Source organism: Chinchilla lanigera, unplaced genomic scaffold (assembly GCF_000276665.1).
Source record: "Chinchilla lanigera isolate Chin_1 unplaced genomic scaffold, ChiLan1.0 scaffold00030, whole genome shotgun sequence".
Taxonomy (NCBI): Eukaryota; Metazoa; Chordata; class Mammalia; order Rodentia; family Chinchillidae; genus Chinchilla; species Chinchilla lanigera.
The window spans coordinates 9,833,731-9,858,557 of NW_004955431.1; the positions used below are offsets into that span (position 1 = coordinate 9,833,731).

The 24,827-nt window shown below is 36.7% G+C and overlaps 1 protein-coding gene across 3 annotated transcripts in view; it reads left to right on the forward strand.

Moving 5' to 3' along the window:
* Positions 1 to 19,214, forward strand: part of Ccdc169 (coiled-coil domain containing 169) — a 58,651-nt gene extending 39,437 nt beyond the window's left edge. For 2 of the 3 annotated variants that reach the window (XM_005387687.1, XM_005387688.2), the window contains exons 5-8: positions 4,903 to 5,001; positions 5,194 to 5,247; positions 10,468 to 10,544; positions 18,821 to 19,214. In XM_005387687.1, coding sequence (XP_005387744.1) covers positions 4,903 to 5,001; positions 5,194 to 5,247; positions 10,468 to 10,544; positions 18,821 to 18,914 — 324 coding nt within the window. In that variant the 3' untranslated portion in view covers positions 18,915 to 19,214. The remainder of the gene's footprint in view (positions 1 to 4,902; positions 5,002 to 5,193; positions 5,248 to 10,467; positions 10,545 to 18,820) is intronic. The other variant, XM_013515882.1, reaches the window with a different exon arrangement.
* Positions 19,215 to 24,827: the final 5,613 nt, after the last annotated feature.

Below are 24,827 nucleotides of genomic sequence, written 5' to 3' on the forward strand. Positions count from 1 at the left end.
CTTTTCTTCTGAAAAGTGTTTCCCCATCCTTCAGTCATATATTTAAAGTTGACTGAGTTTCACCCAGAATCCAAAGATAAGGACTTTAAGTAGACTGACAACTCTAGGATCACCTCTTCACTTATTCCCGCAAAAATTGATTGATTCATGGCTAAGTACAGGAAACCAAACCCACTAATTATGAGCCTCTGGTGAGGTGGTCCTTTCATGCAAAGTGCAGAGCCCATAGTATACTTCCTAGGTAGGAGTACTTTAAAAGTAGTGTGTTAGGCTGACCAGTATATACCAATCTTCCCCCTACAGCTACCTTTTTTCTTACATTTGGGGCAGAGAATCTTGAGGTTTTCATGATTTAAGAGTACTAGGAGTTTGAAGGAGTCCTAGGAGTTCAAGGCTAGTAGCATTTTTACTCATTTGGGGACTATAGTGGAGCTAATTTTTGTGGTACTCATTAGCAATCTACCTGAACAATGGATAGCAAGAGACCAGATTCCACAGGAAATCAATATATTATGTCTTGTTCACATCCAGAAGGAGATGGAAGTGTTAATTTTTCATTAGATACTGACATAGTCATGGTGGTACAATTCTAATCGCAGTATAAGACACTTAGGATGACCAATGATGTTGAACATTTTTTCATATATTTATTTGTCATTTGTATTTCTTCATCTGAGAAGTGTATATTCATCTCAGATACCCATTTTTGGATTGAGTCTTTGAATTTGGGGGGCCTGATTTTTTTTAATTCTTTTTATGTTTAGATATAAGTCCTTTGTCTGAAGGACAATTGGCTATAATTTTTTCCCATTGCATGGGTTGTCTTTTCACTCTGTTGGTGATTTCTTTTGTTGTGCAGAAGAATTTTAGTGAGGTGAGAACTCATTTGTTGATTCTCTGTAGTATTTCCCATGGGGTCTGGGTTTTGTTCATGAAGTCTCTGCCTACACTTTATGTCTTCAAGACTTCTACTATTTCCTCTTCCAGTAGATCTAGTGTTTCAGTTTTAATATTTAGATCCTTGATTCATTTTGACTTTAGTTTAGTGCATGGTGATAATTTTAGTCTTCAGCATGTGGAAAGCCAGTTTTTCCAGTGCCATTTATTAAAGAGACTATCTTTCTTTCAGTGATGTTCGGACCCTTTGTCAAAGATAAGGTGGCTGAGTGTGTTTACAGTTGAGTCTGCATCTTCTAATTTGTTCCACTGATTCTCAGGTCTATTTTTTTTTTTTTGCCAGTACCATGCTGATTTTATCATAGTAGCTTTGTAGTATAATTTCAAGTCAGGGATTGTGATGTACCCTGGCTTGCCTTTGTTGCCCAAAATTGCCTTTGCTATTGTAGGTCTCTTTTGTTTCCAAATGAATTTTAGAAATGTTTTCTGTAGTTCTGTGATGTATGCTAATGATATTTTGATTGGGATTGCATTAAATATGTGCAACAATTTTGGGAATATGGCCATTTTCACTATGTTAGTCCTTCCTATCCATGAGCAAGGGCTATCTTTCACTTTCTCATATTCTCTTAGGGTAGGCCTACATGATCATTTGGACTCCTCTCTTTTTTTGTCTAAGGATAATATCATACGCCTTTCTAAAAGCCTTATATTTGATAACCTGGACAGTATTTGCCTGTGCTGAAGTGTTGGCAAATGCTATGACTTGAATATGGTTTGTGTCCTCTGAAACTCATATTGAAATTTGATTTCCATGCTGGTGCTGGAAAGTGTGGTCTTTAAGATGTGGTGAGGTAGTTAAACTGGATTAATGCCTTTTACACAGGAATGAAGTAGACCATGAGTTGTCTCTTCTGTGTCCCTCCATTTGCCCTTCTGCTTGTCCACTTTATTATGATGGCAGCATGAGGCCTTTGCTGGTGCAGCTGTTTGATCTTGAACTTGTAGTCTCCAGAACCATGAGCTAAACTAATTTACCTTTATAAATTACTACTCTGTTACAGCATAGAAAATAGACTGAGCAGAGGTGGCTTAAATTTCATAAGTCATTTCTAGGTAGTAGATTTGAGTTGGGCAATACCAGAGGAGTGGAAAGTTATTTCTCCATATGGACCTTCTGCAAAAGTACTCACATCTGAAAGTCTCCCAGCAGGAGCACCTGCTAATTGTTTTCCCAGACTGTAAAACAAAAAACTAAAGTGTGGGTGGTTAAACAACCTAGAGCTGTGAAGGCCTAGAGCAAACTGGCACCTGGGTCTATTGCACAAAAATCAGCTGATGAATTTACCTGAAGGCACCACAGGAAGTTCCAACAGCAAGATCCAATGTTCAGTTCTGTGACTGTGTGACAGACTCTGGAGACAAGTGTACTTATGGAGAATCTAGCTTTCTACAGAATGGGTATAACTTGTCTGCTAGTGGTAGAATGGACTCCCTTTGTTACAAAGGTTTCAGTCTTGTGCATAGGCATCATGTATTCAAGTCACATTCCGTAAGCCATTGATTAAATTACACAGGCTGCCAGTCTTTGACATCAACCAGTTCAGCCAGTCCTTCCTGAAATAAGGTGTTAACTTTGGCCTTTCGCTTAAAGGATATATTTGGGTAAAAAGTAACCCCTTTCCTCTCAGAACTGGTAGATTACCAAAGTATGTGGCTGGCTGAGGCGCTGTGGATAGGAAATGAAAGGAAACCATATCTGTGACATACATCAGGATGAAATGAGGAAAAGGATCTTATGTAACAACTTGTCACCAAGTGGAGTGGTTGATCTCTTTGAAGGATGGTACCCTATCAAGGGCTCATGTTGGTGTCTGTCTGTCTCTTTAAAAAAATTATAAACATACATTAATTGTATGAAATAATGTTTCTTTATGGTAGTTTTGTATATGCCTATAATATGCTTTGATTGTATCACCCCTCCCAAAGTTGGAGTCTCTTGCTGGCAAGTCAAACATTGAATAGAAGCAGAATTAGCTCAGCCTGGGTGGGAAGAAATATTTGCTGAGTCAGTCGGTGCAAAGTTCCCATCTCAGCCACTTACTCTGTTCATAAGCTCATGGTCCAAGTATAGGTGATCAAGGACAGAACTAGATGACATCTCCTGCCACAAGTTTTCAGTTTGTTTGGTTGAAAGCTTCTTCTATTGTGGATACTCTCTGGTTAGAATTATTATGTAATACACAATGCACAAGAGTTCTTACCCTTTGTTCCTAGTTTCATAGGATCATCTGCGTTCCTCTGCCCCAGACCTTTCTGCTCCTAATCATCAGGTCTGTACAGATTTCTGCACCAACGACATGGTGGCCAGACAGAGGGATTATAAGATTTTTGAAAGTGTTTCCATACTTTCATGTGTGGTACCCAGAAAACTGTTCACATCTAAATACTCTATGAAAAGCTAAAACACATAGTATGGGAAGCTCTTAGGAAAAGTGGCATTCAGTAAATAAGTTTTTGGAGTTTGTGAGAGAGGCATTTGGGGGCAGGGGAACAAAGGAGGAGGAAGAGCTGCAAGAACACGAGCAAGAAGAGGAGGAGGGGGAGGGGAAGGGGAGGGGAAAAAGGAAAAGGAGGAGAAAGAAGAAAAGAGAGGACACTGAGAGAGGAGGATGAGGGGATAGAAGGGTTCTGGAGTGGACAGAAGGGGAGAGAAGAGAGGAAGGGAGAGATCAGGAAGATGAGATTATTTATCAAGCTAAAGGACAGAGATAGAGTGGTATAAGGCAGAGTAAGGTTGATAGCCAGGGGAATTGTGAGAATATTATGGAGTAGGGCAGTTCTAGAAACAGATCTCCATTCCAACAACCCTCTTCATGATCAATACCTGAAGTTTTTATGTAAAGGGTTTCCTTACCTTTATTTCACAAATTACTAGGACACTAGTGTAACTCAGGTTGGTAGATATGAATTATAAAATTTAATTGTGCATTTATCCAGTACTGCATAATTAATGTATATATGCAGTGTTATTCATATGAGTAAAATAATCCACTGCAGTCTTTTTTTATGAAAAAGGAGCCATAAACTTCTCTTTCCTTATAGATGCCTGTTCTCTAAAGTGGTTTTTCCTTAGCATGTAAAAGTGGATTTAGTTTACAGTTAGCAACAGGACAGTCTTTAAGTGTCTTTGCATGTACCTCTTTTGTTGAAATGGTAGCAATAGAATTGAGGGGGAAGGACTGTGATTGCTAATGAACGGGTTACTGATGGTCGGCTTATGAGCCGCAGCCGTGCTGAGTGCACACGGTGCAGAGTGTGGAAGGCTCGCCCGAGGATTGTTACCATCAGCTGAGAGGCAGAAATGGAAAGGGATAATGAATTACTCCTGTTGGTCTGAGTTACATTCTGGGTTCCAATAAAAGGCGATTGAGATGGGTGATCGGGGCTGCTGCAGTCCCAGAGGCTGTGAGCCCCCTAATCCCAGATTTTTGCCTCTTCTGTTTTTCTTATCATTTACCTTTTGTTATTCATCCACGGGCACCTCATTCTCGAGACCTGTCACTACAGATAATACCAACAAGAATGAATACAGGGTACTAATTGTTCATACTAATAATTGGTAGTATGTATGGCATCTAGAGTCATTATACCTGGAATCTAATTTTAGCTCTACAATTGATTAGCTGTATTCCTTTTGCTCAGCTATGTAACCTCTGTAAATTGCAATTTTCTCCAGGGTAAAATGGAAATAAATATTAGCCATCACAAGAGTTATAATAAGGATTGCATGAAATAATCTATGGGAAGCTTAGCAGAGAACATGGCATAGGATTATAGTTCAACAAACATGTTATTATTATTATTATTATTTAAAAAGTAAATATTACAGAATTATGAAATGATAGAATATTACATTAAAAATTCACTAGTGAATTTGGTGCTCATTTGTTATTGTTGCTTAGAACATGAGTACATATAAAAATTTACTCCTTACACTTTCAGGAATCCTTAAATGTATTACTTAAGCAACTAGAAAAAGAAAAAAGGAGTCTTGAAAATCAAGTGAAAGACTATGCGCTTAGACTGGAACAAGAGTCAAAGGTTTGTTTTTATTCTATACTAAACAGTTCCTTTGAATCTGCCGTTACTTCTAGTGTGATCTGCAATGTTACATACCTGTTTCCTACAGTATTTTAGAAAAAATAGGACAAGTAAACTTCAACTTAATAACCATCTTGCAGATACTGCAAATCTCTTTTGTATTGGATTCTTTACTTTTTATCTTTTGTCTAGGCTTACCAGAGGACCAGCAGCGAACGGCGTACATACCTAGCTGAAATGTCTCAGGTAACTTTTTTATTTTATTTCCAAATTCTAGAGGTATTCTTTGACTACAGATTATGTTTTTCACTTTTCTAGGCTGTTTGTTTGGTAAAGAAACAGATATTAAAATTTTGGAAGAAAAGATACTAAGTTCCTAAATATGGAGGGTCAAAAGAAAAATATTTAACCTTTACGAAGAAATAAAGCCCTGTTATGTACATGTACCAGTTTCTCATGATGAATGTAATCACTATGTATGGCAAACACATACTAATAGAAATAAAATTGTTTTTAAAACTTGAAAAAAGAAAGGTAAAACAGTCTTTTTTTAAAAGAGATTATTTATATATTTTCTTCTTATCCTTCTAGTTTCATCCATAATTACTAGAATTCAAATAGGTATGCCTCTATTCCTTTGCTATCAGGAAATTCCAGGCACTTCACTTCATAATTATGCATGGTAAGAGCTAAAGTAGACACAGCTTTGCAACGGGTAGAACGCATGTGCTTAATACAGGATACAAAAGTGATCAGTAAATTATATACATGTATTTTTCAGCTTTCATTTGCCTTTCAGTTTTATTTATGTCAGAATTATAGAAGTGTTTTTTGTTGCCAGAGCTATCTTTTATTTATAGTTTCTGATGTCATAGCTAAAGAGACCACCCTCATCTCAATATTTTGTAACATTCACCACATGTTCTAGTACCTATATGGCCTAATATTTGGTGTTTAAATATTTAATCTATATTAACTTTATTTTGGTATATGTCATAAGATTAGAATATGAGTTTACTTTTCAGTATGTGGTATCTAAGCAGAAGTGTTCAAAGAGCAACTGAATATATGAATCTTGGGAAAATAGTACAGATTAGAGAGAGAAATTTAGAAATTATTTGCATATAGATAGTGAAGTTATGCGAATGCATGAATGCATGGCATCAGGGAAAATAAGATGGAAAGAAAAAGATAGTCTAGGATATAGCTCTGAAGAATATTAACATAGTAAGGGAGCTGAAAATGAGGATTAGCATTCTCAAAGCAGTTAGTTGGAAAAGGAGATGGAGGACCTTGAAGGGAGAAGGCTTGACGTAAAGGATAATCTACCAATCACTGATCTAGAGTACCTAGAGCAGTGATGGCGAACCTTTTAGACCTTTCAGTGATACAAACAGCTTGCTGGGTGTGCATGCCATAGGTTTGCCACCACTGATAGGGAGATTGATAAAGCAATTCAGAGGAAGAATTAGTTTGGATATTGAAGCCAATAATGTAATATGTAGAAAAAGTTGAAAATGAAACTTAGGGCTACAGTGAATAAAGGGAAACTTGGATTTGTAGTACTGATGGAGTTTAAGTAGGAAATGGAGTCAAGATAGCATTAATCCCTGTAGTCTCTTGTCCATAAAATGGACAATGAATTCAAATGACCTGGTCCTTGATGCTGGATTGGAAGCACTGCTTTCTCCTGTGGCACAGGTGTCCTTATGCTTTCACTCTGACCCCACACTCTGCTTAGAATATATTTCTTCTCATATATGCCAAATCCACTCCCTTCAAAGTCTAGTGCAGATACTGCCTCCTTTATGAGGCCTTGACATGATGAAAGCACTGTGAACTATGGGGCCATCACAAATTTAGATTTGAATCTGGGCTCTGAACATACTGTTTGTGACTTGTCTGGGTCTTAATTTCTTTCCTCATCTCTGTAGCAAGGAAGAATTAGTATCTGAAATCAGTATCAATGTCAGGATTCTGTAAGTGTTTAGACATAATGCTTGTGAAGTACTGAGTGAAATGGCTGGTGTAATAGTTTCTGAATGGTGAAGATTATTTTCCTGTTTTTCTTTCCAGAATTCACTAGCTCCTGTGTCATGACATCAGAATTTCTGCTTAACTTTTAGTGTTTGCTAAGACGTACATTTGTTTTACTTAGCTGTTGCTTCTTCCCTGAGGTCAGTTAGGGGGCCTGACTCTTGCAACACTTAGTGCAAAGAATGGCATAAAGTCAGTGTTTAAAACTATTTACCAAACTGAACATAATATAGAAATTTATGTAGATAATGTAATGCCTAACTCATTAAAAAAAAGTGATTAGTGCTGGGGATATAGCTCAGCAGCACAGTGCCTGCCTGATAAGTGTGAGGTCCTGAGTTCAATTCCCAGTACCAAAAAATAAAAATAAAAAAACAGAAAGAAAAAGTGATCTATATATAAAACTCCTTCAGTGTAGTGAAGGATATTTTTAAGGTTGAAAGTAAAGTTATTTTGCCCTTGACGCATTCAGTTACCTTTGTTTATCTGAAAAATTCATTTAGGTGGGATAATCCTACTCTGCTATACAGGATCACTGACTATACAATCAAAGCCGATTTTAACAGATTCTCAGGAAGATGTTAATACTGTCCCCTGTATAAATGTTAATAAGGATTTTCACTCTAGAGTGAATTGTTAATCTCTACAGTCAAAGGCAGTTCTGGTCATGCAGATACTATGGTGACTGGAAAGGTTAATGAGTGATTTATAGTTCTTTCTATGTTGACTACATAAATAATTGATTTTCTGGTAGATAACTAAAGCTATTTGCTGAATCTACTGTTTATACTTCTGCTGCTGTCTGTGATTTTTAGATCAGTCTTGATGCACTGTTTTGAGTAAAACTGAGTTTGTCCATCTATGTATTCTTCTAATTTACACAGTGTGTATAGAGTACAGAATCTGCTTTTTAAGAATTCACGGTATACTGTATGACTGAAAAGTCAGGTGTGAAGACTAACAGCCTGTTGAAATACCTCTGAAGTTTAAGATTTAGATACTGTTCCCAGAAATACAGAATTCTGGCAATTGATTTTAGAGATCATTGGATATAATGCTTCTGATTTACTGAAGAGGGACCTGAGATAGTTCTGTTTCACTGTCAGGTAGTTCTAACTGCCAGAATTGTTACCATATCACACGATACTCCTTACTGTCCTTTCTTGTTGAGGTTTTTGTTTTGTTTTTGGTACTGGCATCAAACTCAGGACCTTGTACTTGCCAGGCAGGTGCTCTGCTGCTGAGCTATAACCCCAGCCCTGTTCTCCTTTTTTGAACATCCTTAACATCCATTGGTCTTCCTTTCATTCTCTGAAGAACACAAATCTACATTGCTCTTTCTACATGATAATTGTTCAAAGATTTAGAAACAGTTCTCAGTTTCCCATAGTTTTTATTTTGTTTTGTTTCTGATCTAGACTGTCAAATTACCAACTTAGCCACCTCTCCTGACCCAGGTTCCAGACTGTCCAGGCATTTCCGTTGCCTTTGGATAATTCTCTTTTGTTATTGTTCATCTTAAAATGGAATTCCTCATGTTTAAATCTAGTAGTTGAGGTACAATCTCAGTAGTAGAGCTATCAGAGGCTTGTCTTCATCGTACTCATTTTTCTTCTCTGATGCCCGAGTTATCAACATTTAATGCACATACTGTGATGTGGATTGAAAATCTTCAGTATGTACTGTCCAAAGGATGACAGCAGTACTCCTTAGTGTGGTCTACAAGGTCCTTTCTGACATGGCTGTTCCCGTTTCTGCACATGTATTCCTAGTAACATCTTCTAATATCTAAGGTTATGCAAATTCCTGCTTATATCATGCTGATTCATGCCCGAGACTCTTGGTGTTCTTCTACCTAGAATATCCTTGCTTTAGTTCCTAAATGGTTACGCTTCCATGCAGAGCCGGAATTAGTCGCATCTGCTGTATGTTTATAAAGCTCTGTGCAAGTCTTTATCAAGGCCCTCGTTGTAATCTCCTGTTGTTCTCACTGTTTCCCCAAACAGAGCCATGAGTTGTATTTGTGCTCCTTTCCTTAATATAATGGTAGCACATGCTCAGTGACATTTACTGAATGAATGAAGCAATGAGTGAATTCCATTTTTTGCTTTAAAACACCCAAACCTGCTACTTAGTAACGATCTAATATCTTAAATGATAAAAGAGCTCTAGCAAGTGTGAAATCTAATCGCTCTGCTTTTTACCTTCACATATATCCATATCTTTATGTATTACTCCTGTTACGCCTTTTGTTTTCTTTTTCGCACTACTTGGAATTGAACCCAGGGCCTTTGTATTTACAAATCCAGCCCCCTCTCCTTTTTTTCCTTTTTTTGAGATGGGATTTTGATAAGTCACTAAATTATCCCAGGTAGGCTTGAATTTATGATTCTCCTCCCTCAGTCTCCCAGAGTGCTGGGAGTATAGTTCTGTACCACCATGCCCAGCTGTTCACCCTCTTGTCATAAAGAAAAAGCAATCCAGCTGCATGTGGTAGCTCATGCCTGTAATCCCAGAACTCAGGAGGCTTAGACAGGAGGCTGAGGCCCTGAGTTCAAGGTCAGCCCAGGCTACACAGTGAGTTCGGCCAGTCTCATAAAACTACTGCCATCTAAGATTTTGTTTACTCAGCCAAACTTCATGAAAAAGTGGATATATATTAGATTTGCCTTTTGCTCCTTAACCTGTTTCATCCTGTTTCTGACCCCACCTGAGGCATTTTACCTGTTGATCAGGCTCACTTCTTTGAAAACCACCCTGCCCCCACATACACACTTGACTTTCACAATGAGAAGTGCGTGGGGGAGTTCCTGTTGCTTAAATGGTGGTCCTATGTTTGATGGGTTACCCTTAAAAGTTGTTTTCCCATTTTTGTATAATCAGTCCTCTTCTCTGTGTGCCCTTAATGATCTTATTCACTTGTGGCTTCAGATTCTGTCTTTAAGGTAATCAACCTCAATTGCTGGATTACTGCTTCTATATCTTGGAAGAATTTTTAAGTAGACAAAAATGAAATTATTATTTTATATATATTTCTGCCTCACTACATCTACTAGTACTGCTTAGATAAAACAGTAATCTTATTTACACTACTGTCAAGGTGCATGTTTCACATGTAGTGTATACTACAAAATCTTCTAATGATCTGAACCACATGGATAATATGAGTTTCATAGTTTCCTCCATATTTTTTTTTTTGAACCACATGGACTTTGGGGATAAAGTAGGGAAATTTCCAGACTCTGTGGAAGCTTGATGATTCTGGTGAGGGCCAGAATTTCCCACTATTCTTCAGCTTTTTTTACACATGCTACCAAAGGGTCTGGTTGTGAAAGAATTAACTGACAATTCTCAATTCAGTATTGCCAAAATCAATCATTGCAGTAGAAATAAAAGGATAAACACTCCTTGTTTTTTTTTTAATTTCAGGGCTCTGGCTCACATCAAATTTCTAAAAGGCAACAGATGGAACAACTGCCTAGAATGAAAGAGATTCTAGTAAAATCGTAAGTTTAGCTATGTCTTTCCTTTCTAATTAATTATATTTGCTTGTAAATGGTACTGATAAAGCAGGTGTCTGTTATATTTTGGAAGTTGATTTTATGGCAACATAGATCATAAGAGAACATAAAGAAGTTTGTTTATGGTTTCTGGTCAGTGCTTATACACATTTTTTAGATCCTGGAAACATTTTCAGTCCTCACACATGGTAAGATACTATTTTTCAAGTTAAGCCAATGCATTACTCAAGGGGAGCTTAAAACTACACTATTGACATTGTATTACAATTAAAATGTCATTCTTAACCGTTTTAGTGAAGAAATACAGCATATTTTCATTGCAGTAGACACTGAAATAAATGTAGATGACAGTATAGTTTGTTTCCTTACAGAAACCAATTTAGGATAAGAACAGAGATTTAGGAGGTTATATGTACACACAGTCTTTCCTGATTCTGTACTAGGTACAGAAGAATTATTCAAATATTCTTTGTTTTATTCAACCTCATCCCATCTAGGGGTATATATATTCATATATAACTTAATACTAAGGATTAAATTGATACATAATCAGTGATAAATGAGAATCCTTTTCAAGTACAAGTCAAGGCAAGAGGTCCTCATAGGATGTATAGTGTAGCAAGTTTCTTTGGTTAATTGATGGTGTAGGAGAGATTAATTAGAGATTAAAGATACAGCAATTTTGCCCAAATTTGTCTAGTCATAGATGATTTATATTCTAATTCATTATCCTTATGCACTTTCATCTTTGGATATAAAATGTAGTTTGCATTATTAAAGTAAGTTCAGACAAAGGATTTCTCTATAAAACCTATTATGCTACTGTGTTCAGGGTACCCCAAGGCCACTCTCATATTCACTAATTCACGAGAAAGACTTGCAGGACTCAGCAGATATTTGTACTTGTGGCTAAAATTTATTACAGAGAAAGGATACAAACTAAAATTAGCAAATAAAAAGGCTCATAGGATAAAGTTTAAGGAAACTAGGTACAAACTTCTGTAGAGCCATTTAATTATTCCAGAAATGAATTATGACAACAGATGACAACATATGAAGTTTTATCCACTCAGAAAGCTTGTTAGGTTCTTAGTACCCAAGGTTTTTTGTTTTTTAAATCAGAAGTGAATCATGTAGACATCCTCTACCTGGTACCTATCAAATTCCAAACTCCCAGAAGGTAAATAGGTTCAGTACAAAGCATTCTGTTAATATAAACAAGTAGACACAGGAATACATTCTTATTATTTAAAGTTTTATATCAGGGTAGGGAACTCTTAACTATTAAATTTCCACACCAGCCAAAGGCAGACTTTTCCAACAAGAACAAGCCTGCTGAATTATCTTTCTTCTGAGAAACCACCTTAGTTATTTTTTATTTTTATATTTATAATTCCATTTCAAATTTCTTTTAAAAAGTTACCACCTCTCCTTCAAATTTGCTTAAACAGCAAAAGAAAATATTTTGCAAATCTTCATTCTAGTTATACACACACACACACACACACACACATACATACATAATCACTAGACTGTCTGTGGGAACTATATGGTTTTCTGTTGAATACTGTTATAGGTTAGATCTCTAAGGGCACCAACTCTGAAATGGGAATCAGCATGGAGAAGTTTATTACTACAGCATTCATAGGAACAACATCTATAGGGGAAGAAAAATAACCAGGTTTAGGCAGAGAGAGTAGGGCTTCGGTGTATCTACAGTCTACATAGCAAACTGATTCATTCATGATCCAAGCGTGGGCTTTGCTTTTCCTGGCTGAATGACCTAGGTCCTTATCCCTGTGGAATCTGAGTCCCTGTCTACCACATTCTTTCTAGACTATGCCTAGTGTCCTTGTCTACTTACTACCAAAATTTGGCAAGTTACTACTACAGGATATCTGAGTAGATCACCTGTGCCAAATGCATTCCTGCTTACCTCCTTATGTGGCAGCAGCTGTATATCAGGCTGATGATTAGCTTTTCTGTGTGTCCCTCCATGCCACCGGTCTGAACAGAGTTTAAGGTGCTGGTACAAAGCGATATGTGACACAGTATGGGATTGCTTCTCTATTCAGCTGGTTCATGTCCTTTAGCACAGTTCATGCTTAATGCCAAATCTATTATTTCCATTTTTAATTAAACCCAGTGTTGAATACAGTGCCAAGCATTTTATATTGGTATATAAAAAATAAGTTTTTAGTGAATTTCTGAGTAAATGAATGGTCAAACAAATGGATGAAAAAGTCCTTTACTTTGTGAAACTATAACCCAAAGCTCATGAAGCAGAGGCATTTCTATATACCTGTATTCTTTCAAATTAAGTGTATATAATTGGTACCACTTTAAAATATTGTTTTTCTGAGTTACTGGCTTAAACCTGGAAGTTAGTACCCTTCTTTTATTTTTTTTGTTTTTTTTCTGGTACCAGGAATCAAACTCATGACCTCGCGCTTGCCAGGCAGGTGCTGTGCTGCTGAGCTAAATCCCCAGCCCCTTCCCCTTCTTTTATTGATGATTCAAATTTGATTCGTATTTGAGTCACCAAGTTTTGGTGTGAGTACCTCACAGGAAAGGATGTACAAATATCCAACAGACACATAAGAAGGTACTCAACACCATTACTCATTAACAGAACACAAATGAAAATCATGAGATACAACCACAAATTTTAAGGATTGATGATTCCAAGTGTTGTCAAGTATATGTGGGAATAAATGACTTATACATGCTGGTAGGAGCGTAAACTTATACAGCCACTTTGGAATACTGTTTAGCATTAATTTTATGTTTAGCTGATAACACACCTACTGAATGGCTCAAAAATTTTACTCCTTAGTTATATTACAGAATAGTGCATACCTTTATAACAAAAGACCTGTAGGATCATGTTTGTAGCAGCTTTATTCATTGACAGTCAAAACTGAAAACAACCTAAATGTTCATCGATGATAGAATGAATACAATTTTATATATTTACATATATAATATATAAATAACAGAAACAAACTAGAGCTTGCATAACATATAATTCATTGTTTTTAGTGGAAGAGGTAAAAAATGAAAGGAAATATATATTTCCATTTACAAAACTTCAAAACAGCTAAAAGTAAACTGTGAAATAAACAGCAATGACAAATGTTAAGGAGAAAGGGACTAATAAAGGAAGGACATGAGGTTATCTTCTAGTATGAGGCAGTATTCTATTAACTTGGGGAGTGGTTACAATTTATAGAGCTGTAAGTTTATGTTTTGTACATTTTTCTGTAAATACTATGCATTAAACAATGTTTTATAGATCATGTATCAATGACATAGAATGTTTGCATTGGTTGATATTCTCATATATGCTTGTGTCAGTCAACTTTCTGTCTACAACAAAATACCTGAAATAATTAACTTATAAAGAGAAAAGATTTCTTTTGGCTCAGAGGTTCAGAGGCTCCAGTCTCGGATCAATTGGTCCCATTGTTTTGGATCTGTAGCAAGCCAGCACAAAACAGTGATAACATATAATAGAGCAAAATCACCCATAGCACAAACTAGAGAGTAAAAAGGAAGAAGAAAGGGTTGGGCCCCCACTATATCCTTCAAGGATGTGGCCCCAGTGACCTAAGGGTTTCCTATCAGGCCCTGCCTCCTAAGGCTCCACTGCCTCCCAACAGCACCACCGTGGGACCAAGCCTTTAGCACATGGACCTTAGTAACATTCAACATCCAAGATATCACAATGATGATCTTAAGACATTGACTTATGCAGTGTATTGGATACATCATGGGAATCTCCTTTTCTCTGATAAGTACTCTCCAGTCCTGGGATACTCTCCAGCCATATTTGTGTGAAGAAATGTCACCATTCTCTTACTACCAATAATTGGACCTGATTCAGCAGAAACCAATCCAATGATTGGACTGAGTAAATCAGACAAATCTGAAACAGTTGGACCTATTGCTTATCACTGTTGAATTTGGAATGTACTAAATAAATTATTTAGTATATAGAGGGGGAAAAATGCATTCTTTAGTGGTCTGGAATAAAAGCATCTGTGGGAAGTTAATTTTAGGACTCATTAAAAGACAGATTGTTAGAGAAACCTCCTTTTGATTAAAAAAACAGAGTAAAGAAACACAACCAACACATCCAACAATAAGGGGATAATTCCATAGTTTATTATAATATTATACTACTGCAAAAATTAGACTCTAGAAGTATACATAAATTGATATAGAAAAAAATATTTACTTATGTAGTAAAAAGATGCAAAATAGTTTGGGATTTTAGATGGTTTTGATTTATACATTTTAGTATTTTCTATAGGAATATGTATAATTTGAAGTCAGTTATTTACCTGGATGATGATAAGAAAATACTGACTAAAAAATAAAATAAAACCAGTTTTAATTATATTAAATGAGGAAAAATAAAATAAATCCATCCTGTAGATAGCTTATGGAAGTCCTAAGTCAAAATAACAATGTAAATATTTGTAACTAATAAAGGTATTTTTAAAAGTGGTGAGAAGGTAGTAAATGTAGATTTGGACTGGTTTTGGAGCCACTAGACAAATAAATTTTGTCTACACCACATATTGTTTAATGTGCCTTGAGAGGATATACTTTCAAACTCATTCTACTTACCTGTAAAATAAAGATGATAAAAGCCAAGTTGAATGGTTGGTATGCAAATTCCAGGTTATTGAAAAACCTCTAGTTCAATAAACATTAGCTATAATCATTACTCTTCAGTGTATCATGCTTTATTGTGTATAAATAATTTGCAAAATAACAAAATATTGTGAAAAAAATATGACAATTTAAAACTGCAAGTAACAAATCTACAACACTTTTATATAATATTTCAAGGAACCTAGCTACTCTCATTTAATTAAAAACCACAATACTCAGGTGTCTAAAATGGTTTCCAAACTTCATTGAGTGTGACTGATATAATACTGTGACCCAGTATGTTCACATATATACTTACATATAACTAAAACAATTAAGTAATATATGATATAAAAAATGTATTGGTACATGTTTGCGATCACAAGATTGTGTAACCACTACCACTAATTCTAGAATATTTTTCTTTTCTCACAAAGAAATGTCCCACTTATTAGAAGTCAGTTCCCATCCCTCCCTCCCACTGATACTTGGTAATCACTAATATACTTTTTTTTCTGTAGATTTTTCTATTTTTGTTATGCCATATGAATGGAAGTGTGAAATATATGGCTGTGTGTCTGGCTTCTTGTCACAATAATTTTATTCAAGAGTCATATATGTTGGAGTATGTACCAGTACTTTACTCCTTTTTTTGTGACTGAATTACATTCCAGTTTTTGGTATACCACCATTTATCCAGTCATCAGTTGATGGACATTTGGGCTGTTTATACCTTTTCACTATTATAAATATGCTGCTGTGGATATACCTGTACAAATGTTATGTTTATGTTTTCAGTTCTTTTGGGTATATAGATGGGAATACAACTCTGGACTGCCAAACTGCTTTCTGAAGTGGCTCTACAACTTATATTCCCACCAGCAATGTATTAGGGTTCCAACTTCTCCACATCCTTGTTAATATTTTATACATATATAAAATTATTCCATAGGTTTCTGAAGCTCTCATTTTTCTATATTCTTTGCTGTCTGTTGCTCAAACTGAGTAATCTTAGTTGATATATCTTCAGCTTCACTGATTCTTCTGCCTGCTCTCATGTGCTGTTAAAAATCTTTTACTGAACTCCTCATTCAGTTATTTTATTTTTCAGCCCAGAATGTCTATTTGGTTCTTTTTGAAAGTAATTTATATCTCTTAATATTGATATTACTTATGTGGCAAAACATTATTCTCATATTTTACTCCAGTTCTTTAGATATGGTCATCTTTAGTTTTTTGAATGTATTTTAAATAGTAAATTTAGAATCTTTGTCTAGAGTCTAACATCTGGACTTCCTATTGCTTACCTTTTTTCTTACACAAGGCCATACTTTCTCATCTCTTTACATGCCTTGTAATATTTTTTGTTATTGTTAAAAACTGAACATCATTTAAAATAATATCATGTAGCCACCCTCATATCGGATTCTTTTTCCTTCTCAGGCTTGTTTGTCGTAGCTGTTGTCATTCATTTTTATTCAGTATTTTTTCTGGGTTTTGTTTGTTTTTTGCAACATTGGGGATTGAACACAAAGTGTTTGCACTAAGCTACATCCCCAGCCCTCTTCCTATGTTTTATTTTGAGACAGGATCTCACTGGTAATTTAGTGACCCAGGCTGAGCTTGAATTTGTAATCCCCCTGCTCAACCTCTCAGAGTTCTGGGATTATAAGCATGCACCGTCACCAGTAACTTTCCTGAAATCATTCTGTAAAGTCGGTTTTCTTTGCCATATGTGGTCACTAAAGTCTCTGGTTAGTTAGCTAGGTGGTTAGCTAATGACTGGACAGGGATCATTAAATGTGTGAAATCAGTAAAATCTCCCCAAATTTGCTGAGGGGCTCAGTTATATGTTTGGGCATGCTTTCAACAGGCAAATTATAACTCTACCTTAACCTTTACTTCTTGCTTCTGCAGTGCCTCTAGGTCAGCTAGAGGCAAGAAGTTAGGGCCTGTTTAAGTCTTTCCTGAGGAAGCGCACAGCCCAATGGAGAAAGTTACATATGTGTTAGAGTTAATTAGTGTTTACTTTTCAACTTTTCCTTTTAAGCTTCCCATTTTGCCCCTTTGGCCTCTACTATTATTTATGAACACAGGTAGCCAGAAAGTTAAACAATAGCTTTTAACTGTTTCATCAAATACCCTGAGAGGAAAAGCTTTTGACTTTGGATCATTTCTTAACTAGCTTTGTAAGTGAGTCTTTCAGGTAATCACTGTATTGCTTAAATCATGAAAGTGCTCTGGAAAGTAATGAGGCTTTAAAAGAATTCCAATCCCATTCTGTCCACTGTGGATGTCTGCCAGGCTATGGTTTTCAGTAGAATTTTGGGCTGTTAGTTTTCAAGGCTACTACAGAGCTCTGGAAGAAAGTGAGGAGCAATGGGTAAGAGCACAGCAAGTTAAAAATGCTACATAGTTGGCTGCTACGACTAGTTTCCACTGAGTTTTTTTTAATAAATTCTCTAGAATTGCTACAAGACTTTCATAAATTTCCAGAGAAATGAAAAATTCATTGGCCATTTTTGTCAATTTATGGAGGAGAGAACTTTCTGTTCATGACTAGGAAAATGACAGGTTTTTATTTGGTCGTGTTTACAGACATCATTCTCCTAACTAAAATATTTTTAAAGCATATTTTGTGGAATCAGTGTGGTTTCTTATTGTCTTGGGCAGGAATATAAAGAAGATGAGATTTATTTATTTATTTATTTATATTTTGTTTTTTTCTGGTGCAGGGAATCAAACTCACAACCTCGCGCTTGCCAGTCAGGTGCTGTTCCACTGAGCTAAATCCCCGGCCCCTAGAAGATGAGATTTATAAAGACACATAAGTCAATCAGGAAAAGAAGATCCCATTAAAATTTCAGAATAGGAATTCACAGATTGCTTTATATTGTTCTCATTCATTCTCTCTGTTTCTTTCTCTCTCCCTCCCCCCTCCTTTCCTCTTTCCCTCTGTCTCTCTTTCTCTCTTTCTGCTTTCAGGCAGAGCTTTTTCACATTGGGGTGTCTGATAGTCTATTTCCCAGCCTTTGGAGTATCTACACTTCAGTTGGCTGCCCCTGTAGCTATAGTGATGTGGTATAACACATGACTGCTGTGATGGCTTTCAACGTGATTGCCTTGAGAAATGCCTAAGAGATAAGTAAAGCACACTTCTGGATGTATTTGGGTGTGTTATAGGTGTATGACCTTGTGTAATATGTCTGGTCTCTGGACTCCTCTTTTGGGGCCCTTCCCCTGCTTTCTGTGTCTGAGATGCCATGAGTTGAGCAACTTTCCTCCACCATGCACTTCCTCCATGATGTTTCTGCCTTGGTGCCAAGTGAGTATGGACTGAAACCTCTGAAACTGTGAGCCAAAGTAAACCTCTCCTCTTTGAAATTGTATCAGGTGTTTTGGCCCAGCAAAGGGAAGCTGCCCAAAGAAATCTGCCTAAGAATGCACGGTAAGCAGAAAATATGCGCAGGAAGATTTTCATGTGAAAGACTGGACTAAAGAACTAAGCACAATATACAGTTCTCTAAATATGGCATATAATGTTTATGTTGTACACAATGGTGATTGAAAAATCATGATCAATGCTTACCTTATTTCAGGGGAAGATACAATCCAGTTAATCAGAAGACTGCTAAGAGAGGACCAGTAAAAAAGATTACAAGATCAAATCATCTTCCAAAACTCCACCAGTGATTTCAGAACTGCATGGATTTCAACTTTTTCCTTTTCTTTTTTTTCATGTATAATATTCATCTTGTGAAGTTAATGTTTAATGTGTTATTCAGGGAATGAAATAAGATAAGAAAGAGCTGCCAAATCTTCTCTAGTTCTTACAGAAGTTTATTCTCTCATTTGCATGAATGGGATTTTCTCTGTAACCCTAAAATATCTAATAGAAGTGCTTGTGATTTTTAAGTGTATATTGAAAAACTTGAAGGTTGACATCATTACACTTGCTTTTAATAATATAGTCATGATTTTCTCTAATAGTAATATTACTGTTACATTGGTTTCTGACTGGCTCTCAGCTAAAAACATGAGTTTACAAAAATTTTTGTACTGTTAGCTTATATCATGCTCAGCTGTTTACATTTAAACAAAATTTCAAACCAAACACTTACTAAATTGATTGAAATATCACGGCTTTATGGGAACAATCTCCAGTCATGCTGCTTATATTTCCCACTTTACCATAAACTTACGTGGTCTTAGGCAAATTCCTTTACTTTGTCTTCATTTTCCACACCTGTAAAATGACAAAGGAAAAATATATAATTTCTAAGTTTTATCACCATTTTAGAAAGTGCCTGCTTGGTCCTGCCACTGAGTACTTGGTGACTTAAATCATTTTATTATCATTAATTCACAATGATGGCATAGTTTTTGCAAGTGTCACAGTATTCAAGTCTAGATATAGAGATAGAATGAGGATAAGAGTTTTTTTGAGCATCTGTAAAATTTACTGGATGTTTTTATTCATATTTAGACTTTGTCATTTAGACAGTTTTTGTGTAACTTGGTTACATAATCCTGGTTACATAACTTGGTTACAACACATAATCTTGGTTGGGAATATATCCATATATATTATATTTGTCCATTTTAAAAAGTGGAATTATCGGACTTCACATTTCCAGAAGTCGCACAGATTATAGCCTTTACCTAATGGTGGTTTTTGTTTTTTTTTTACCTATATGTAGAACTAAACTTAAATTTTGTTCAGTAATGAATACCAGCAGTGAAAGCAGTGATGAATACCAAATGCACTTCTGTAACTACAGTACCTCTACAGATATTTCTTTAAGGAAGGATACGTACATTACATATAGCCAAAAAAATCTTTATGTGACTTTAGAATGTAATGCAGAGAAATACAAAGCAACTTCCTGTAAGTTATTCTGTATTGGGACTATTTGGAAATATGTTCCCTGTTCTTAAATAAACTAGAGATATTAGGTGCCATGACCCATATTACTAGACAAACACTAGATTTTTATGTCTTATACCAGGTTTCCTAGCATTAGCAGCAAATTGATAATTTAAATACTATAGCAATTACAATTATTAATGAAAAATAAATGTTTATTTCTTTGACATAGAGGTAAGCTCCTATGGAAACTAGATTGAGACTGAGGATGGTATATTAGTTGAATGTTTTACCACAGGGACTCTTCCACATTCAAATGTTAACTTGGTTGGAACTATTTTGGGTGTCATGCTTTTTTTAAAATAATTTTTTATATAAGATCTTATTAAGTCATTCAGTTGCACAGGCTTGAACTTGTGACCCTCCTGCCTCAATGAATACCATTTATTAAAAATAAGTGCTCATGCCTATAATCCCAGCACTTAGGGAAGCTGAGGTAGGAGTACTGCAAGTTTGAGTTTGACCTGAGCAACTTAGCAAGACCCTGTCCCAAAATTTAAAACCACTTTAAAAGGGCTATGAACATAGTTCAGTAGTAGAGCATCCCTGGGTTCATTTCAGTCCATAGAATGGCAAAATAAAAAATTACTAGAACAGGATAAAAAAGACAGAGAATAGTGAGTTTTGGCAAGGATGTGCAGGAATTGAAATCTTCATACGTTGCTGGTGGGGATGTAAAATGGTACTGCAGTTTTGGAAAATTAAGTTCCTCAAATGGTTAAATACAGAATAAACATACGGTCCAGCATTTCCACTCCTATGTATGAGAGAAATGGAAGAATATGTCCACATAAAAATGTGTACAGTAATTCATAACAGCGAAAGAAGGAAAACAGCCCCAATGCTTACTGAGATAAAATACGGTATATCCACACGGGGATTATTTTTCAAAAGAATGAAGTACTGTTACGTGGTATAACATGGATAATTCTTGAAAACATTATCGTAAGAGTCCAGCAATAAAAGACATCATAATACATAGTGCCACTTATATAAACTTTTTACAATAGGCAAACCTATAGAGATAGAAAGTAGTTTAGGATTTGCCTCGGGCTGGGGAGTGTTGATGATGGGGAAGGCTGTTAATGGATACAGGGTTTTTGGCTGAGGGTATGGAAAATATTCTCAAACTGATGGTGATGACAGTTGCTGAAGTCTGTGAATATACTGACAATCAATGAATTTCATGCTTTAAGTAGGTTAATTGTATTCTTTGTGATTTATACATCAATAAAGCTGTTACAAGAACATGCTAAACATACATTAGTATTGTCCTGTACATTAGTCAATAAATATAAAATATTTGATCTTTTAAATGTGACCTTAAATTCATCATCAGTAGTGCTATGACTGAGTCAAGAATATAGTTTTGAGTAGAATTTTCCAAGATTTTTCAAAAACTGCACTAGTCAGAGTAATAATGAAGAGATACCTATATGCTAATTCGCAATATTTTCCTTTGACTTCATTAACTTTCCATCTCTTGCTTAATAATCTTGTAAAGATACTTATGTGACACTTACTAATTTTTGACTGGGACTACATTTTTTAACTTGTGAAAAGCTATGTAGTTTTTGTTTCAAAGAAATTATTTCTACTTGTTCATCATCTTCATTAGTTCTGTTATATATGACTAGTGGTTACAAAGCAAAGCAGAGTTACCTTCCTCAGTTTTTGTATTAATGTGTTCATATCTTCCTGAATAAGACATTTTTTATTTGGGACTAAGAATTATTCTGGCAACAGGAGCCTATTGATACTTCTATTTGTTTTTTATTTCTTTTTGGTATGGACACAAGTGAGGACCTAGCTAGACTTATAGAGCACAAATTATATGCCTTTTTAAATGAATTACTTGAATTGCAGATTCTTAATTAATATATAAATTTATTTTTGATTTTTCAGATTTCAGAGTAAAAGAATTATGGCAACAGTAATGCTGAGATTTTGTTATTTATTATTTTATTTTATTTTTTGTCCTTTTGAAACAGGGTCGCATTATGCTGTTCAGGCTTGAATTCCTCCTACCCCAAGGCCTACCCCGAGAACTACAAAGATGTTTGCTCCTATAAGGATTGGAATGTGAGTGGTTCTAGTCTTGCAGTTTGGATGAATGTCTTGAGCTTGGGATAGAAGAGAAACTTCTGTGGTATTTTGAGAATTTATTGTTAGGGCTGGGACTAGGAGGACCAACATGCATGATCCTGTCCATCTTGGAGGGAGACAAGTATATGCTACCTTTTCACATCCTATAAACCATCCCTTGGGTGGGCATATGACGTTGTGTGTGTGTAATGTAATGAGTACAGTGGGGTAAATCTTGTAGATTAAGGGAGGAGTTTTTGACCTGGGAGATTAGGCAGGTGAGACTGGCTGACCACTACTGAGAGTGATGGATCAATAGGGAACCTACCATGGCTGGGTTATGTGGAAAAGACAGGTGAGAGGTATTCCAGTGTGTGGGAGCTATCATGTATAGATCCTGCTGGTAAGAAACACAGAGCCAACATTCTGTAAGGTTTGAGGAATGCGCAAGAGTGTCATAGGCATGTGAGAGGAGCTGAGGAATAGGGGGGATGATTTTTTGTTGTAGGACAGTTGTGGGGTAAGCTGGGATATCAATAGAAAGTGGGGTAATTAGTTGGGTTTTTATAGTTAGGAAGTTGCCATTAGGTGCTCCCTGAGGGGGTGCATGCTAATACCACCAGCCATCATTTATATTATAGGAGATTGGAAAGACCAGTCCTCTAGTTTTACCCAAAAGAGGTTGAGAGTGTGCCACACTAGGGATACAAAATGCCACTTGCCTGGCACCATCACTCCAGTCTGTAAACCAGGCTGACATGAATGGGCCTGCATCTTTGAAGATGCATCTAGTGTGATTGATGACTATGATTTCACATGCCCGAGTGTCATAATAGTAGACACTGGCATCAATGCATTTACATTGGCAGAGAGTGGATGGTCGAGGGGTAAGATACAGACTAATCGGGAAGCAACAGACCCTGACAGGAGATGAACACTTTCGGTTTCCAAAACCTGTTAATGTTAAAATCTCTCCCACCTTCCAAGTAAGTTGGATTGGGACAATTTGACAGTAGGGTATCACGTATGTGACTTTAGGATTTGAGGGAGTAAAGTTGTGAGACCCTCTCAATCCTTGGGGTCAGATAGAGAGAATGTTAGGGTCTAAATGGATTGCGATTGTGTGGCCAGAGATGGAGTGAAAAGAACTGAGAGAAGGAATATGAGACTTGGAAGTTGTATCATGTTTGAAAACGGTTGTGGAGAATGGCAGAGAAGTGTGTCTGTTGAGGATGGTGGTAAGGTAAACAGTTAAGAGTGTGGAGCCCAAGAGTAACCGGAAAGTAGAGAAATATAAGAGTTGTCTTATGTGAGAATTGAGAATCTTTCAGGCAGACTGTCCTGAGTCTGACTGCAAATGTGAGGATTATCAGGACAAGGAGTACTAAAATCCAAGCAGAGTAGAAATACATTGGTTACCCCAGCAACACACTAGAGGTCTTAGTGAGTTTGAGGCAGGTGGGGGATAGAACCTGGATGACCACTCCAGTGTTGAAGGCATGGAATCTGGAGTAGCTGGGTTGTTAGGGCACATCTTCACTTGTGTCACATGGAACCAGGATGAGAGGCTAGCAGCCTTGATCACAGTGGGTGTTGGAAGCACGATTAAGTGGGGTCCAGACCATCTTGGCTGTAATCCTGTGGGCTTAAAAGATTTGAGATATATTAAGTCTCCAGGGGCTATAGAAGGCTCTGGCTGTGTACCATCTACGGATTGTGGAAGACAGAGGTCAGCATACTGTTGTATCAGGTGTTGGAGGAAGGATAAAACTGGAATGTAATCAGCAGTAGGGGGAAGGTTATCAGGAGCTGGGAAGTCGTGAAGCAGAAATGGCCTACTGTACATGAGCTCAAAAGGACTAAGAAAAGTAGGTGCCTTAGGGAGTGCCCTTCTCCCCTCTAGTTAGCGATAAGGGGAGAAGCTGAGGCCATGGCAGGTGTAACTCTAGGATAAGTTTTGTGAGGTCTGTCTTTAAGAGACCATTTACCTTTTCTATTCTGCCGGAGGATTGTGGATGGTATGGTATGTGTAAATGCCTGGTAATGTTAAGGCTCAAAGAGACCTGTTGGGTTATCTGGGAGATAAATGCTGGGCCATCATCTGACTGGATAGTCCGAGGCAGTCCAAATCTGGGAATAGTGTCCTATATGAGAACCTTAGCAACTACATCTGCAGTCTCCCGAGCAGTAGGGAAGGCCTCTATCCACCCTGAGAAAGTCACAAGGACAAGAAGTCTTATCAATCCAGAGACAAAAGAAGTTGGCTAGCCCAAGAAAAGGTAGGACTTGTTGCTTGGTTGTGGGTACTTGGAGACTTTGGAGGATTGCCTTGCAATCAGTAGTGATGGAGTGAGTGGTGGGAGTAAGTGTAAGCCCCAGATACTTGACCTTTGGGGAGGCTATTTCAGCTTTGGCAGGAGAGACCCATTACCCACGGTTGGTGAGGAAATTGAGGAGAGTGGCTGCTAGCCAGACTGTGAGAGGGAGAACATAAAAGGAGGTCATCTATGTACTGAAGGAGGGTGCTGGGTTTGAGGTCAAGTGCTGTGAGGTGAGCAGTGAGGGTGTGGCTAAAGAAGTAAGGACTACCTTTG